The sequence below is a fragment of the Lethenteron reissneri genome, chromosome 27, assembly GCF_015708825.2.
Source record: "Lethenteron reissneri isolate LAM-NWPU_2019-01 chromosome 27, ASM1570882v1, whole genome shotgun sequence".
NCBI classification, from domain to species: Eukaryota; Metazoa; Chordata; class Hyperoartia; order Petromyzontiformes; family Petromyzontidae; genus Lethenteron; species Lethenteron reissneri.
Window position 1 is genome coordinate 5,792,093 of NC_083805.1, and position 18,195 is coordinate 5,810,287.

Here is an 18,195-nt window from a genome sequence, read left to right on the forward strand (position 1 = left end):
TTGTAATGTTTTTGTATTTTTTATGATTAAGACTATATGGGATATTTATCATGTCAGCCAAATATATCATTTTATTTCAAAAATGTTTTCAAACATGTTATAGCTATTACTACTCATCATCTCTCAGGATTAGAATACTACATTTTGTTTAATACTGGTACAAAGAAAGGCATGTATGGTAAATGCTATAACCTCGTACATGAGTAGAGCAATACCATAGATTGCTAACACATTCTCAGAAGCAGATAGTTGTGTACTGTAGATCTACGAGCAATAATGCTAGGCACATCATTTTATTATCATGAAAAATCAAATGGAAACACTTTTGTTAATAGACATTTTAATGATTGCACATTGTATTTCTCTCAGCGACTAAATTATCTGAAGTGCGTTGTTGTGTTCACTTTTGCCTGACGGTCAAGCGAACAAGTGAAACGCCCTCACAAATTAAATGCATCTGTACTCGTTCTCTTCCCGTAAATGTCCCACGTCCCACAAAGGAATTGCCATAATTTGACTTGGCCTAATTTTATTTGCTGCATATTAAATTACTGTAATGTGTTGTAACAGTTTGCCTCTCGGGATTTAGTTTTTTTTTATAATTATTGACCGTTGCGAACAATTCCAGTAAAGATTAGCCGTGGGAGTATTATACGGTTTTGTTTATCATAAGATGTGAACTCTGCTTGTGACAAGAAACCATTGAAAAAATTTTAAATGCATCGCATAGTCTTTTCGGCAAATGCATAATAGCACTCAGAAATTGTCCATAATCCCCAGGCAATAACAAATGCATGTTGGTTTTGTCGAAAACGTAATCAGGGAAAAGAACATTTTCAGACAGGAACATGATAACTTTGCAGATTGCCACTGCAGACTTCAAACATTAAGCGCGTAATGAAATCACCGCATTTCTATTGTTCTCAGGTGTCCGTTATTGGTATCTGCAGTGGGTGATTTCATCGATTTCCATCCCACGGCTATTACACGCCGGTTGTTCCCCTCGCAGTGGTCGCGTCGCAGAATATGCAATCACTTGCGAGAACGCCTTTGCTTGCTGCAAGATAAATAAAATAAAACAAAGAGGAAAAAAAGTTATGCGTACCGGAGACTTACGTCATGCTTTCAAGCATATATTTGTCTTCAGAAATATTTACCGAGCAGTCAGGAAGCCCAGTTGAAAAGGCATTTGCAAATTTCATAGTGTTTTGTTTTTTTGCATGGTTATGTCTCCAAATAATTCTGGGTGACCCTTTGATCAATTTGTATGGTTTTCCAACGGGATGAGTTCCTAATAGCAACATAACTTTATACAAAAAAATATGCGTTCAAATTGCATAATAGTTACGAGTGTTATCATGACCCCACATTACAGACTGACAGGCAGGCACGGCTAATGCGTTAAACCTTAGTTGGAATGCATCATTAACACACTGCTGGTGTTCCGTCGTGATGTTTTGTTGATATGGCGTCGTTACGAGAGTTATCGTGACCCCATGCTACAGACGAAAAGACTTGACGGGCAGAGCCCATGCATTAACACTTTAAACATTCGTTGAAAATCGTTAGTCTGTCGGAAAGTTTGGTTCATATTTGATCATCATCATCACTCCCACATCCCTATTAAACCAAAATAGAGAGCTTATTTGCACATGCACCTAATTTATTCTGCCACCTCTTGTTCTCACGTTCTGCATTTGGTTTTTTTGTATTCGCATGTGCTTATATCCATAATAGAGTTTTTTTTGGGTTAGATCGCGTAAATATATAAATGTGTTGTTAAAACCCGCCACCACCCGACACAGCCAACTAGTAAGGGTTGTCACGTAAACAGAACGTGGCCAATTCGTTACTAGTATGCGATTGGTCGCGAAAGCCTACGTGTTAAACTCCTTATATCCAGGTAAGACTAAATTACAGGGTGCTTCAAAATGTGTTAACACTTACATGGGACTATCGTTTTGAATGGAAAAAACAGCGGATAATACACTTTAACATGATAACAAATGTAATGTTAATGGCTTACAAAAATCAAAGAGTCTCCACTTGTTCGCCATCATTGTCAACACGTGCCTGGAATCTTTTCCAGGTGGTCTCAAGAGCCTGGAGGCACATTTCCTCGTGGTATTGTTCATGCACATGCGCAATATTCCTTAAGGACCCTGTACTCGTTCTCTGCAATGTTTACATTCCCCCTTGCAAAATAGGCGGGCAACTGGCTGTGTAACAAATTAAATAAACTCAAATGAGAGTTATCGTGACCCCATTTCCCAGGCAGCCATACGGATAAACAGACAGACAGGCAGATAGGCATACAGATGGATAAACAGACAGATGGATAATCAGACAGATGGACAGACAGATGGATAGCTGGACAATCAGACAAATGGACAAACAGGCAGACAGAGGGATAATCAGACATATGGACAGACAGATGGACAGACAGGCAGACGGACGGATAAAGAGACAGATGGGCAGACAGGCAGATAGACAGACGGAGCTCGTGCATGGACAAGCTTCGTTGTAGAGCGTCGGTGGTGACGACGGCGGCGGCGGTGTGCGTGTGACGCGTGAACGACCCGGGCTCCCCGCAGGCGGAGGAGCTGCTCAACACGGCGGTGCTGACGGGCCGCACCGTGGCGCTGCCGCTGCGAGTGCTCGTCGTGGAGGAGAGCGGCCTCGTGACCGACGTCTCCGAGGAGGCGCAGTGCTACTCGCTCGACGAGGACGTGCTCAAGGTGCGGACGGTGATAGTGGTGCTAGCCGCTCGTTGCGAGGGACCGCTGTTCGATGAACTAAACTATGGTTTATTGTACCAGGTGACTTGGCCACAAATGATAGCTCAACAAAGTGGCTTATCTTCTTGGTTCTTTCGGTAAAGTCACGTAGAAGGGGAGTAATAAAATAATAAAAATAAAACATAATAAAATAATTATCACGACGTTTCGGCCACAACGCAAGCAGCCGTCCTCAGGTGAAGAACAGGTCTGCCGAAACGTCGTGATAATTATTTTATTATGTTTTATTTTTATTATTTGATTACTTCCCTTCTACGTGACTTTACCGAAAGAACCAAGAAGATGAATCCCTGCAGTCACGAAAGCTTTAAATCGAAAAGTGGCTTATCGTGTGTGAACATTTCTAGCGGACAAATACTCTAAACCCGTGTTGTTTCTAAATGTGGAGGGGAAAACCCGAGGAGCCATAGAAAAATCCACGAACACGGGGATAACGTGCAAACTCCAAATATACAGGCATCAGGGTCAGGATTGAACTGACGATCTCCTGTATATCAGGCGAGGTAGTCAACATCTCCACACCGCGGTGCCCCAATACAGCGGGCACGCTGTGTATTGACCGCAAAACGCACGCCGCTGTTTGCTCACCGCAGATGTTAAAGATTTCGTGACGTAAATAAAAAATGAGTAGGCCATGTGTGTGTCCAACTCCACGGTCTGAATTAGCAATATTTGAAAACTACTCGTGAATTATTTAATTGGGTAAAGCCAGATATTGTGAAACTACTGGAGACGTTATCCATCTCCATAGCATGTGAAACATAGCACTTTTATTATAGCTCTGCGCTATAATAAAGGCATGACTACCAAATATACCAATGATTTCTTTGAAGCCAGAGGGTCAGGTTTTTTTGCAACAAATGTAATAACTTGTCACCGGCTTGGCCAATTTCATGTACTCACTGCGTTTTTCTTTGGTCCTGCAACTAGAAATAAAACTTTTCAATGCAAGCATAATAGTGTATTCACATCATTAGCCACATTGACTCCTGCCAACAGGTATTAAAATTCACATTCTTCTGGCTTGAGTTTCGTGCAATGCTGCAACACTAATCATCGGGCTTATACACGTATATATGTGAGCAGCCATCTCAAGCAGTTTCAGAGTGGAGTCTCACCTGTTCTAATCTGATAGTCCTTAGGAAGATAAAACCCTGTGACCCAACACACATCTGACAAAAGGTAGGTTAGTCTTGTGCATGACAAGACATATCTGACCTGTAAGAGCTTATAAAGATGCTAGGCAACCCAGGTCTGTAAGGCCTGCCTACGCCGTTTTCACTCTCGAAGACTGAGACAGTTTCCACAAATATTGTTAAGATAAAGCGAAATATTCGAAAGATTATTAAAGGCACGTGTGCTTAAGACCCTGGATAGGTTAGAATTGAAAGCTGAGAAGATAAGTAGCGGACAAAAAAGACTGGATGCTGACAGCTGTGGAAGAGACAATTCCACCCATCTCATTATCTTCACCAAGAAGAGAATTGAGGATTAAGGCCAAGCAGCAATCATTGATTGTGAGTAATCCTGATGTTCGCTAATGCATAACTTAGCACTTATACCTGACATCCATTTACGAAATGTTGATGCCTGAAAACATAATAAAACAATTTGTATTTCTTCCTACGGCCATCATTCTTTATTCAATGTTCATAAGAAATATGCATGATTTATTTTGCAGTATATGAGGCGAGCTAAAGCTTCAAAACACGTATTTGTTTAATTTCTGTGTTTGTTTAAACACGTAAATAGAATGTCACAGGGAGCTAAATAAATAACAGTGTTATAAATAAACAAACGCTTTCAATTGTGTGATCTATTATAGTCTACATAACCTTTACCTCGGCCCTAACTAACACGCAAAACATATTATCGATATACACAACTGGTCACTCAAACGTTATATCTTTATATGTATCTGTGCGTATGTGTGTGTTAGAGGGTGTATGTGTGTGTTAGAGTGGGTATGTGTGTGTTAGAGTGGGTATGTGTGTGTTAGAGTGGGTATGTGTGTGTTAGAGTGGGTATGTGTGTTAGAGTGGGTATGTGTGTGTTAGAGTGTGTATGTGTGTGTTAGAGTGGGTGTGTGTGTTAGAGTGGGTATGTGTGTGTTAGAGTGGGTATGTGTGTGTTAGAGTGGGTATGTGTGTGTTAGAGTGGGTGTGTGTGTGTTAGAGTGGGTGTGTGTGTGTGTTAGAGTGTGTATGTGTGTGTGTTAGAGTGGGTATGTGTGTGTTAGAGTGTGTATGTGTGTGTTAGAGTGTGTATGTGTGTGTGTTAGAGTGTGTATGTGTGTGTGTTAGAGTGTGTATGTGTGTGTTAGAGTGGGTATGTGTGTGTTAGAGTGTGTATGTGTGTGTGTTAGAGTGGGTATGTGTGTGTTAGAGTGGGTATGTGTGTGTTAGAGTGTGTATGTGTGTGTTAGAGTGGGTATGTGTGTTAGAGTGGGTATGTGTGTGTTAGAGTGTGTATGTGTGTGTTAGAGTGGGTGTGTGTGTTAGAGTGGGTATGTGTGTGTTAGAGTGGGTATGTGTGTGTTAGAGTGGGTATGTGTGTGTTAGAGTGGGTGTGTGTGTGTTAGAGTGGGTGTGTGTGTGTGTTAGAGTGTGTATGTGTGTGTGTTAGAGTGGGTATGTGTGTGTTAGAGTGTGTATGTGTGTGTTAGAGTGTGTATGTGTGTGTGTTAGAGTGTGTATGTGTGTGTGTTAGAGTGTGTATGTGTGTGTTAGAGTGGGTATGTGTGTGTGTTAGAGTATGTGTGTGTTAGAGTGTGTATGTGTGTGTTAGAGTGGGTATGTGTGTTAGAGTGGGTATTTGTGTGTTAGAGTGGGTATGTGTGTGTGTTAGAGTATGTGTGTGTTAGAGTGTGTATGTGTGTGTTAGAGTGGGTATGTGTGTTAGAGTGGGTATTTGTGTGTTAGAGTGGGTATGTGTGTGTGTTAGAGTATGTATGTGTGTGTTAGAGTGTGTATGTGTGTGTGTTAGAGTGGGTATGTGTGTGTGTTAGAGTATGTATGTGTGTGTTAGAGTGGGTATGTGTGTTAGAGTGGGTATTTGTGTGTTAGAGTGGGTATGTGTGTGTGTTAGAGTGGGTATGTGTGTGTTAGAGTGTGTATGTGTGTGTGTTAGAGTGGGTATGTGTGTGTGTTAGAGTATGTATGTGTGTGTTAGAGTGGGTATGTGTGTGTGTTAGAGTGGGTATTTGTGTGTGTTAAAAAACGGGTACATTAAAATTGACAAATGACTCATTTGTATAATTAACACGAGCAGCAAAGAAATGTGTCATTTTATCTTTCACTCTTATTTATATTCAAATGTATATCACTGCTATGTATATATACTGCAGATATGAATGCTTTCTTTTATTTTATTGTTATTTTTCTGGGGTCGCTTCGGTTTGTTGCAAATTTGATTCTTTTCATAACCTAAACATGTCGCTTCGAGGAATTAATGTATTGGAATGTAATGCTTGTCATACCATGTATACATTACCTCGTACGCATTGCTTGCAGAAGTACACGGCGCCCTATATTTCATATACTGCTGTTTGATCTATCTACGCTGTTGGGTAAAGTCGGCTTTATGTCGGCAGTTTAGACGTCTGCTGGCAATATGTAATGTTTCATGCTGCATATAAACAATATACACTGTGAAAATGCAGTGGCACACTGGGTGGCAACAGGTTTGAATTTCATTTTATCTGCGACAAAATGTCCGCTCGTATATCAATATCGCACTTACTGGGCGAGTGTGATCTTGGAGCCTACTCGAGTAATTCCAATCTGCTTTGAGCTGATAAAATCTGAACGCTACAAGCGCGGGGTGACATTTCTCCTTAATCAGTGGCTGGAATCCTTGTTGCATGTGTCAGCGTGTCACACACAACGATGTGAGAGAGAGCGGTGGGGGGGGTCCCACACGCGTGATGGACACCCTAACGTGTTGCCACGAACGATTCATTTTAAAGATCGTGTGGTTTGTTTGTAATAATGAACGTGAAATAAAGCAACAACTAACTGCGAGTCACGAAAGGAGGTCGGCTTTGTTGCCGTTTTTTTTTAGTTCTCAAACATTTTTACGATGTGAAAACGCATTCTGAGGATTTTTTTGTTTGTTTATAATGTGATTTGTGTTTCATACGTGTGGAAAGTGTTCGATTTCAGCCGTGGGTTAACGGCGCCATATGTATGTATCATCCCCTTAGAATTGTATTTTCCAAGGTTTAAACAAAAATCTTTTTTTATCATCTGCTAAATGCAACAAAGTCTGATCTAAACAGGGGACAGTGAAACACGGCATGTGGACAATAATCCCCTAGTGAACTAGCCCATTATGCAAGAGCCACACACACTGGTCTCCACACAACTTGTATTTTGTATGAGTTGCATCTGGTGCTACCTTAATATTGAGCCTCCCTGGACGGGGGTGGGGGGGGGGGTCTCAAAATAATGTTTTGTGACTTTTAGCCAATTCTTTATTGGACATATGGGCCCCTCTTACAATAAACTGGAACGTAAACAGGACTTTTCATACCGAGTTCAAAAATGCCCGTACCCCCACTCCCCTTGGGCCCATTTCCTTAAAACGTTTGCCATCCTTTCATCTACTATATTGAAACCATTCAACAAGGTAACGTATTATCAGCCCCACTCCACACCAGTGCTTCTCCAATGTAGTGGGATCCTCCCTCTGAAAGAGCTGAAGCCAGTGCGTTTAACGAGTGCCAATTGTTTCTGCGATGCAGCTGCTACTTCGCATCCCGTAAGCCACAAGCCAGATTTTCGGAAATGTCAGTAATTAAGGCACTGCACACGTGCAGAGCTCAACTAGAAATAGCATGTCGTGATGAAAATAGCAATAATGAACCTCTTTAGCAGCGTCGAATGGGACATTTCGCTCGCGTGCGTGTATGAGAAAATGAGTGTGTGTGTGAACGCATGGATGTGTTTTCCGAAGCGTTGGTAATTAATGGCCGAATCAAGTTGTTTCCTTTACCACACAGCTATAATCTTAGCCTGACGTAACCTCGCCCGTCTGACCAGCCGGGGTCGTCGATCAAGGTGTCAATGAAAAATTGGAAAACAGCTCCATTCCATTTCTCGTGGCGGTGGGCGTGGAGGAGGCTTGCTGCCCCCACACGCCACCCCCGTCCCGTTACAAATGAGGGCTGCGTTGCAAGCTGACCGGAAAACAGTCGCACGTGCCCAAGCCCTTATTAACCAGCCCCGGCCACAGTCATAAAATAATAACGCGAAAGTTATCATTCTTTTCGCGCCGAGCCATTTCCAAGAGTAACGGGTCCACGGAATACAATCATTGGGGGTTCTTTTTTTTTTACTCATGCTGGCTGCTACGTACAACAACGCACGTTTTTTTCGAAGCCCCACGCACCAGAATTTGTTCATGCAACCGGTCTCTCTCGGGTCTACGAAACTGTATTTGGCTAGTATGCCACTGTATTATAATCTCAATAAATCTCCTCTTTTACCACCCGCTAATTCTTTTATATCCCTTTAAATCTCGACCGTGCGCTGAAGTTAGCAGTATCGCCGTGAAAATGTAAATATTGCTTGAAACAAAGGTTACCGGTACCTTAACACGGAGGAGAAAATGCCATCGAGAGCAATATTCTTTTACGGTCACCGTCTATTGAATTGGTGACATTTCCTCTTGTGGCCCATTCATGACTCTGAAGAATAAGGTGCGGCAGAGACCATAATTTAATCCCTGAACAAATTTCATGCCCAGGAAGGACATTTCACATGGAAGCAATATGAAAAAAAATCACAACTTTAAAAAAGTACGTTTAAGAAACATATGAATAAATGAATGATGTAATGTAAGCAAAACAATGCGCTCCACGGAAATTAGTACTTCCAGAGAAGAGCACACGGTGAGTTGTTCTGCACGTGCAGCACAACTTTGAGCCGCTCGAGATGACCTAAAAGCAGCGCATCGTTCGAATTAGCATCGTGTGCTTCTTTGCCTTGTCTTGAAAAAACACACACCGATGAGTAAGATGTGTAAAATGGTGCGATTGTTTCATTCTGCAACAGATGTCAACTCGATGTGCATATTTAAAGCACGTTTGACCACCACGCTCTTTTGGCATGTCTGGCCATCTGCTCCAATCCATCGCGATGCGTTTGCAGGCTGTGCCACGTATTGTTCGGCATGATGTCCGATGTTTCACTCAACAAGCTGGCAACTTTTTCTTAGGTGTTTTCGGTAAAGTCACGTAGGTAAAACATCAAAATTAATCAAAATAATAAAATAAAATAAAGATCACGACGTTTCGGAGGCAACACAAGTCTCCGTCATCAGGTGGGACAGTCACAGCCAGATCAGCTGCATCAAGTGAGGCAATGATTCAAGATGTAATCCCTTAAAAGCGAGTTGAGGGGGGAGGAGAGGGGGGGCTCATCAGAATGTGGTAGCCAATGAATGGAAAGTATCGGGAGAGAGGGGCCAAAAAAGGGTGGGCGACGACGTGGAAGCTATTGTGCGCAAGCGACACACTGCTGCCCACGCCAACGCATTGGACAGAGAGGGGGGAGGGGGGAGGTCTGATACACATGACAGAAAAGAAAAGAAAATGCGTATGTTTATACCAATGCTGGCTGAACAATGAAGAGATTACTGTTAAACACTGGGGATGTTAACACTCGGTAAAGTAAAGTTAGCTAGTGCCTGTCAGATAAGATGGTCAAAAAAGTGTGGTTAATAACATCTTAATCTTAATAACATCTTTCCAATGATTACTAAGTTTGTACCCATCATCACGGTTGAAATTATGTCTGTGTTTGTATATTTGTATGGCTTCGTGTACAAACCTTTGATGGTAGCCAGGAGGTTTGCAGAGAACCTTGGTCTCGGAAAAGACAATTTCATGAGAGCCCACTGAGTTGTAGCAATGATCGGCAACGGCCGAAGAATCAGTTCTGCCGTGTTTCAGATCTGACTTGTGCTCGCGGACACGATCAGCAACATGACGTTTCGTTTCTTTCGTTTCTGACGAAACGTCATGTTGCTGATCGTGTCCGCGAGCACAAGTCAGATCTGAAACACGGCAGAACTGATTCTTCGGCCGTTGCCGATCATTGCTACAACTCAGTGGGCTCTCATGAAATTGTCTTTTCCGAGACCAAGGTTCTCTGCAAACCTCCTGGCTACCATCAAAGGTTTGTACACGAAGCCATACAAATATACAAACACAGACATAATTTCAACCGTGATGATGGGTACAAACTTAGTAATCATTGGAAAGATGTTATTAACCACGCAAAAAAGACTTAATTACACTTTGTTGACCATCTTATCTGACAGGCACTAGTTTACTTTACTTTACCGAGTGTTAACATCCCCAGTGTTTAACAGTAATCTCTTCATTGTTCAGCCAGCATTGGTATAAACATACGCATTTTCTTTCTTTTCTCATGTGTATCAGACCTCCCCCCTCCCCCCTCTCTGTCCAATGCGTTGGCGTGGGCAGCAGTGTGTCGCTTGCGCACAATAGCTTCCACGCCGTCGCCCAACCCCTTTTTTTGGCCCTTCTCTCCCGATACTTTCCATTCATTGGCTACCACATTCTGATGAGCCCCCCCCCTCTCCTCCCCCCTCAACTCGCTTTTAAGGGATTACATCTTGAATCATTGCCTCACTTGATGCAGCTGATCTGGCTGTGACTGTCCCACCTGATGACGGAGACTTGTGTTGCCTCCGAAACGTCGTGATCTTTATTTTATTTTATTATTTTTATTAATTTTGATGTTTTACCTACGTGACTTTACCGAAAACACCTAAGAATATGATTCCTTGCAGTCACGAAAGCTTCAAGTCTAGAAATAAGCTGGCAACTTCTTCAGGAATTTAAACGTCGGACATTGTGCCAAATAACACGTGGTACAACCTTGATTTGAAGCTGTCGTGACTGCAGGAATCCATGCTCTTTGGTTCTTTCGGTAAAGTCACGTGGGTAGAAATACATTAAAATGAAACAAATCACGGCGTTTAGATTGCAACACAAGCAATCGTCATCAGGTGGGAAATCCACAGAAATAAAAAAAATGTTGCTCCCACTTCAGCAAAAAAAAATCTTGCTGTGGTTTTCTCACCTGATGATGATTGCTTGGGCTGCAATTGAAACGTCATTTGTTTTATTTTAATTTATTTCTAATATATCAGAATAAACACTTTGGAGAGCTGCATATCCCGGCTGCGAAAACCTACATCATCATATTACTGTGCTTCAATTCTTCTTTTAAAATATGTTTCTTTATTTATGTTATAATGGGATGAAATCCATGCCCATCGTGGGTTAATTTCAGCATTGCTACACAAACGTCCAGAAAAAAGACTGCTTTATCAGAGTCACAGCCAGAATGGTCGGTATTTCTGTGCAGGTGTCAGCAGGCTGCGAGTACGCGTACGTCAATGGCAAGGAGAGACAGGGCTCCACGCGGGCTCGCGTTCACGTCAGCTACGAGCACATGCGCGCCTCCCTGGATCTGACCGTCTGGATGCCCAAGCTGCCCCTGCAAATACAGATCTCTGACACCATACTCAACCCCATCAAGAACTGGCGGGTGCCCAACATTGGCAAGAGAGGGTAACGCATTTCATTATTGCTTCATTTTTGTGCGTTCGTCTGTCCTAGTGGCATCGTGATGGACATTGTGACCATGGGTTCCAACACCACATTGAATCATTTTTTTATCTTTCATGATAATTATTAACATTAATAATAACTCACAACCATTTTTCAATACACTGCTGGATGAAGCTCTCTCCACACCTTTCAGCTATGTTCTTTTTTTTTTTTACCAGGCTGATCAGCGTGGGACCTTTGTTGTCAGTATCAAAGTATGAAAAATAAGAATATGTTTTACCTATTTTGGCAATTAGGCAGGTGTTACGATGTTAAAACACCAAATATATACCTTTTACAAGGAATCAAGTGTGCATTAATCGCACGTGCTTGTGGTGAACATGCAAACAAACATGCTCTGATAATTATATATGCATTGTCTTTGAAACTGATTGTTCTACACCAGAGACAGCCTTCGTTAGGGCCTCGTCTCACCAGTGTCAGACCAGATAACTGTTCGACTTTTGGCTTTGTCCATAAAGAAAGCTGTCGCTGATCAGCGTGAGTTGATGGAAGGGGACGGGGGGTCCCGGACAAGTTCAGATGTCGCCCCCGCAACTGATGTTAGCCGTGGCCTGGAATTGAGTTGAGGCGAGCGCATTCAAAGTGCAGCGTGCAAAACCACTGTCCCAGCACGCTCCGGTCATCCTCGCAGCAGCCAACGGAGTTTGGCTTAGCCATCAGACAAAGACGGTCATAGCATCGCGCGCTTTCAGATGCGTTTCTGCGGCCATCTGGAACGCTCTTCCTTGCGATATTTGGAAGCCATTGGAGCTACGTACTTTTAAATCGATATTGAAAGCTCAGTTTCTTTAGAAGTACTTTTTGTGTTATTTTGCTGTCCTTTCTCTGCACCTTAGTACAGTTGGTTGCGTATGGTGCTAAATAAGTTCAACGTACATACACGAGTTCATTCAATGTGAAAATAGCTTACGCAGTGGTTTTGTTTTTAGGTCAATTAAACCATTTTACGAGGGGAAATCCCAACGGCGTGCGTGAGCACAGCAAGAAACGAAACCAGGACAAAAATGTCCGTGCAGTAGAACCCCTCTTAACGACCACCCCGATGAACGACTAATCACTTAACGACGGGCCTCCATAGAGTCCAATGTGTAATGTATAGTAGTGTAGTGTATAGTGTAGTGTATAGTAGTGTATTGTATAGTAGTGTAGTGTATAGTAGTGTCGTGTGTAGTAGTGTATAGTGTAGTGTATAGTAGTGTAGTGTATAGTAGTGTAGTGTATAGTGTAGTGTATAGTAGTATAGTGTAGTGTATAGTAGTGTATTGTATAGTAGTGTAGTGTATAGTAGTGTTGTGTGTAGTAGTGTACAGTGTAGTGTATAGTAGTGTAGAGTAGAACCCCTCTTCACAACCACGCCTGTTAACGACTAATCGCTTAACGGCGTGCCACCATAGAGCCCAATGTGTAGTGTATAGTAGTGTAGTGTATAGTAGTGTAGTGTATAGTTGTGTATAGTGTAGTGTATAGTAGTGTAGTGTATAGTGTAGTGTATAGTAGTGTAGAGTAGAACCCCTCTTAACAGCCACGCCTGTTAACGACTAATCACTTAACGGCGTGCCACCATAGAGCCCAATGTGTAGTGTATAGTAGTGTAGTGTATAGTTGTGTATAGTGTAGTGTATAGTAATGTAGTGTATAGTGTAGTGTATAGTAGTGTAGAGTAGAACCCCTCTTCACAACCACGCCTGTTAACGACTAATCGCTTAACGGCGTGCCACCATAGAGCCCAATGTGTAGTGTATAGTGGTAGTGTATAGTAGTGTAGTGTATAGTTGTGTAGTGCCTCCATGAAGCTCAATGTGTTCGCTTAACGACCATTCCTCTGTTAACGACGGGCTTACGACGAGCACGCGATTGCCAATTTCGGCCAATCGGCGAGCTCCCACGTGGTCTGACCGGGCCTCGGCCAATCAGCAACGTCCATTCATGAGAGTTGGGGCATTGTTTACATTCAGTGTCTGTTGCGCTTTGAAGTGTAAACATCTCTTTTCGTATTCTTGGTGTATTTTGGCTTGAAACGTTAATTTAATCAACAATTAAGGCTCCCAAAGTGCTCGCGAATAAAGGCGACAAAGTGAGGAAAGACAATTAGTGTATTAACTAAGAAATAATTAATTGATAAACGTGAGAAATGTGTAAAAATAGATGCGTCATCGAGCAGTGAATATGGCCTGCCCTCGCTTATCGACCACATCACTTCACGGCCGGTTTCGTGGAACCAATTACCGTCGTGAAGAGGGGTTCTCATTGCAGAGGACTTAGCTTCAGATCCTTGGTGAATATTGCACGGCTAGCAAACGAGGTATTTAACGGTCGAGTAAACGAAACACACGGGGAGTCACTCAAGGACAGTGCAAATGGAATGTGAAAAAGGTGAGGTGCACTTAATCGCTATCCTTGCATTAGTCATCTACGTGAAATGCACGCCGTTTATTCGAATCCAGATATGATCGGTCAACGCCAATGAGGGGTGGGGGGGGTGGGGCATGGGTGCATTTTGGCTTGGCAAGAATGAACCACCAAGTGGCTTTCCTGTGCCAGCCGTAATTTCTACTTGAAACACTTTCCAAATGTGTGAAAATGACGAAAGGAGAGGTCTGCCGTTTGTATGGGGGAATGATACGGCTTTTTAAAAAGGTAGATAATGTGTGTTTTCACTCGAGTTTTAAAAGGAAATAAGATACGGAATGGGGAGGGAGAGGTGGGATTGTTTTTTTGAGAATGTGTTTCGTGATTGTTTTCTTCACTTGGCACGAAACCTATCCAAGGAAACATTACACTTGCAGGTCGTCCAATTACGTGGTGTTACCTCTGAAGGAAAAAGAAAATACGATTGCTATGTTACCCATTAGTACGTTGGAGAAATAATGTATGTGAATCCCCATTTCATCCGTAGATGTTGAGTAACTTATTGTACGAAAACAAAATTATTGTTGCTTTTTTTTTGTCATGGCAACGGCTGGCATAGACGTGTGTGCTGTGAAATGTGATAATATGTGTTTGGTAACTGCACCAGGACATGAAGGGTATGCCAGAGTTCGTCAATTGTTAGATCACACGTGGTGGGTTAAAGTGTGAGTACTCCAAGACGTGTGGCCAGAGTAGAAAAATAAGCCAAATTGTCTTAGAAGGGTTTTTATATTAGCAATCTTTGGTGGGAAAGACTTGCACATTTGTATCCATCATATAAATGTTAGAATATTTTTTATTCGAATGGACGGCACTTATTCAAAGAAAAAAAATGTTAGCTTACCAATATATGGCTAGATGCTAAAGATCGATGTTATTGCACAGTACAGAAATGTAGGTGATAATGCAGCAAAAACTCTATCGTTTAATGTGAGGGTCAGAAAGCTAAGTGGGGCTCAGCCAATGAAGCTTAATCGATCATTTGCAGTACAACCACTCGAGATGACCTAAAATTACCTTTTTTTTCCTGTGACAAGACTGTTTTATCTTAAGGCGTACTTACTGCCAACAAGAATAATTATATGAATTGTAGCTGAAAGATCGGTCTTTCCGATTATTGCACTGGATACTGGAAAATGAGAATACAGACGAGGCAAAAATATCTCGCGAAAATCCGCAAAGGAAAAATGTCGCATTCGTGGCAATGTTAATGATGATCATGATTTCGCACGTTTAACAATCGTATTGACAATGCATCGATTTTCTTATTAAGCTACAGCCAGTGCAGAAATGTAACATATGTGGAGTCTCTTCATTCAATATTGTCCTTGCCAAATAAATGTGTTTTAAATGATTGTCAGTAAAAAGAGCTGTTAAAGCAAATCCTCAGGCAATCACAGTTTAAACAAAAAATGTGGTATTTGTTTTCCATTTACTGGAAAGAAAGTGCATCAATGGTGATTTGTTTTTTTGGAGACTTAAAAGGTCATCTGGGTCTAATGCAATATTCTTTCCCTTGATAGAGAAAAAAAAAGATCTTCTTGTTTTCATAATTTCGACTTAACCTTTGCATAATCTTATTATATGCACAATGTTAATTAGCGATTAATTATATTACTTATAATTCCCGATTGTCACATTAGATTCGTCTAAAATATTTATTATGATGCATTTCTGGCTTTTTATCCCATGTTTCATAAGATCAACTATGTTCCATAATAGAGGTTCTTTTTAGGGTTAGATCACGTAAATATAAACGTGTCGTTAAACCCGCCACCACCAGACACAGCCAATTAGGAAGGTTTGTCACGCAAAACAAAACAGGTAAATGTGTTACGAGTACAGCACACTGGTGTGTTGGAGAGTAAACCCACAACATTTACAATTCGAGTACGACGTTTCGCCAGCAATTACAATTAGCATCGTCATTAGGCGACAGCCAGATTCGTGGAAAGCCTACGTATTACACATTCCTGCGGAGGGAGCTGGTAGGAACGTTGGGTTGCTCGGTCAATGGCCTGCAGGGTCAACGGCGGCGTGGTGTATTCCGCAAATATGCCCGACTGTGAGGGCGGGCACAAGCCGGCGTGAGTAGGTTAAACGTTGAGTTTTATAAGGGCACCACGGGGTGACCAGCCCCTCCCCACCCAGCCCCACCCCTCCCACCCAGCCCCTCCCCACCCTCCCCTCCCCACCCAGCCCCTCCTCCCCACCCAGCCCCTCCCTGCACGACGGACGGACGGACACAATAATCCCCTGTGTGTTGGTATAACCAGGAGGTTCCTACCAGTACTAAACCAATAGAAGAGTATTCAACTAGACTAATCTATTTTCCGTTTACCAATTCAATGTACAGTATATCCTTGCGGACGATTTTGAAACTGCTTAAGTCTAATAACGTTGCTTCCGATTAGTTACATCAACTTGTATCACCTTTGTCAAATGGTGAAGTGCATTCTAAGTCATTACAAAAAAACAAGTGATGTAACGAACGATGTAGGTATCATAGTCCAGGCAAAGTTAATCGCTGCTCAAAATGGGCATGCAGGCGATGCTCATCGCCTGTTTACAATGTTGAACCAGTGGTGGGAATTCCACATTCTTATGGCAGGAGCGAGTATATCTCGAGGAAAAGCACTGTTGACTTGGTATCCATTTTATCAACCCCGAAGGAATGATGAGCTGAGTCAACCTCCAATCAGCATTTTAACTTCGCAACCTTCCGATCGCAAGCCACTCGCTCAAGCAGTGATGACACACCTGGGCCCCCAGAGGTGTTTTGCTTGTGGTTTAACGCTGTAACAAGTCCACCTGAGCATCCAACTGCCTCGCTGTGTACACACGCAACGCACAGCTTTAATCAACATTGTATGACAGTTACACTAAGGTGAAATGAAAAAGGTTAATTTTTGAGCGGTATTCATTTACCCCTGGAATGTTAGTTGAGTGAAGCGATATGAAAACACCCATTTCATTACTCTTTGGTCCTTTCGGTAAAGTCACGTAGAAAGAAGATACATTAAATAATAGAACACACAACATAGACACACTGTCTCTCTCTGTGTGTCTCTGTGTTGTCTCTCTCTCTGCTTGTGTGTCTGTCTGTCTGTGTGTCTCCGTGTCTGTGTTAAGTCTCTCTCTCAAATTTAGTTCTTCCTGATGACGACTGCTTGTGTTGCAATCGAAACGTCGTATTCTATTATTGAATTTATTTTCTTTCTACGTTGCTTTACCGAAATAACCAAAGAGTAATCCCTGCAGTCACGAAAGCTTCAAATCAAGTCCGAACCCATTTCATTCTGAGAAGGCCTCTCTTTGTTTCGTCATGATTTTAGCTCTGCAAAATATCGGTACCTACTGGTAAGGAACTTTCAGGCATAGCTTCATTTTGGTGCTTTAGTCAAAGTTGTAAACCTACTCAAATTAGCGTGCGTTCGTCTCCTGCTTATAGCCCCAAGCTAGTGGTGGAAATTCCTCATTTCTATGGTGGGGCCTGTGTTTATCTGTGGGGCAAGCACTGCTCCTTGCTCACAAAGTGGTACGTTATTTTATCAACCGAGAGGCATGATGGACCGCGTCAACCCCCCCCCCCCCCCAATGGTATTTTGTCTGAATGACAATGTCATCTGTACGTATGTACGTATGATGCATTATGTGATTACATTCATCCGTTTCATTCCAGTCTTTGAAGCCAGGCAGGGTCAAGTAAAAAAAAACCTTGAATGACGTAAATTTTACAATGAACAAATGTAAACAGACGTACCTCGATTTAATTGTGTTCACAAGAGTCACTCAAACTGCAATATAACGGCACAGCGTTGGTACCTTTCTTCATAATTGAAACCACGTGCACATTAAGTTACATACATATAACAACAAAGTGGAAAGGATAATACCAAAAACATATTTTCTTAACGTGATTATAGCACCAAGAATCAATAGGATATGTGTTCACTGCACGATTTAACTAAATCACTGTTGTACTGAGAGTATACCAGAGGAAGAGTCCGTTAAGGAAAGTCGGATGTCCAACTTCATTAAATATAATCTGCAAACAAAATAGTTTTTCCCATTAACCCGAAGTTGCATGATAGGGAAGGAGACTATTATCGTGATTGTATTGGGCAGACCGTTGTAATATGTATCTTGGAGTCTTTAAAATGCATCTTCGCTTCTTGTTGAATGCATATTGACGTCTAGCGCACAGCACGGCTACGTATCTGTAATGTGATCGTCAAGACATGCAGACGTTAATTTTTTTCTTCAGACTGCGGAATTATCCTGATATACTCACATTTTCACTGCTGCTGCTACACT

At 42.1% G+C, this 18,195-nt stretch overlaps 1 protein-coding gene across 1 annotated transcript in view; it reads left to right on the top strand.

Moving 5' to 3' along the window:
* LOC133348427 (transmembrane protein 132C-like) overlaps positions 1–18,195 on the top strand; it is a 160,756-nt gene that overhangs the window by 117,374 nt on the left and 25,187 nt on the right. Inside the window, exons 5-6 of the mRNA XM_061561220.1 lie at positions 2,595–2,738; positions 11,201–11,406. Of these exons, the coding sequence (XP_061417204.1) occupies positions 2,595–2,738; positions 11,201–11,406 (350 nt within the window). The remainder of the gene's footprint in view (positions 1–2,594; positions 2,739–11,200; positions 11,407–18,195) is intronic.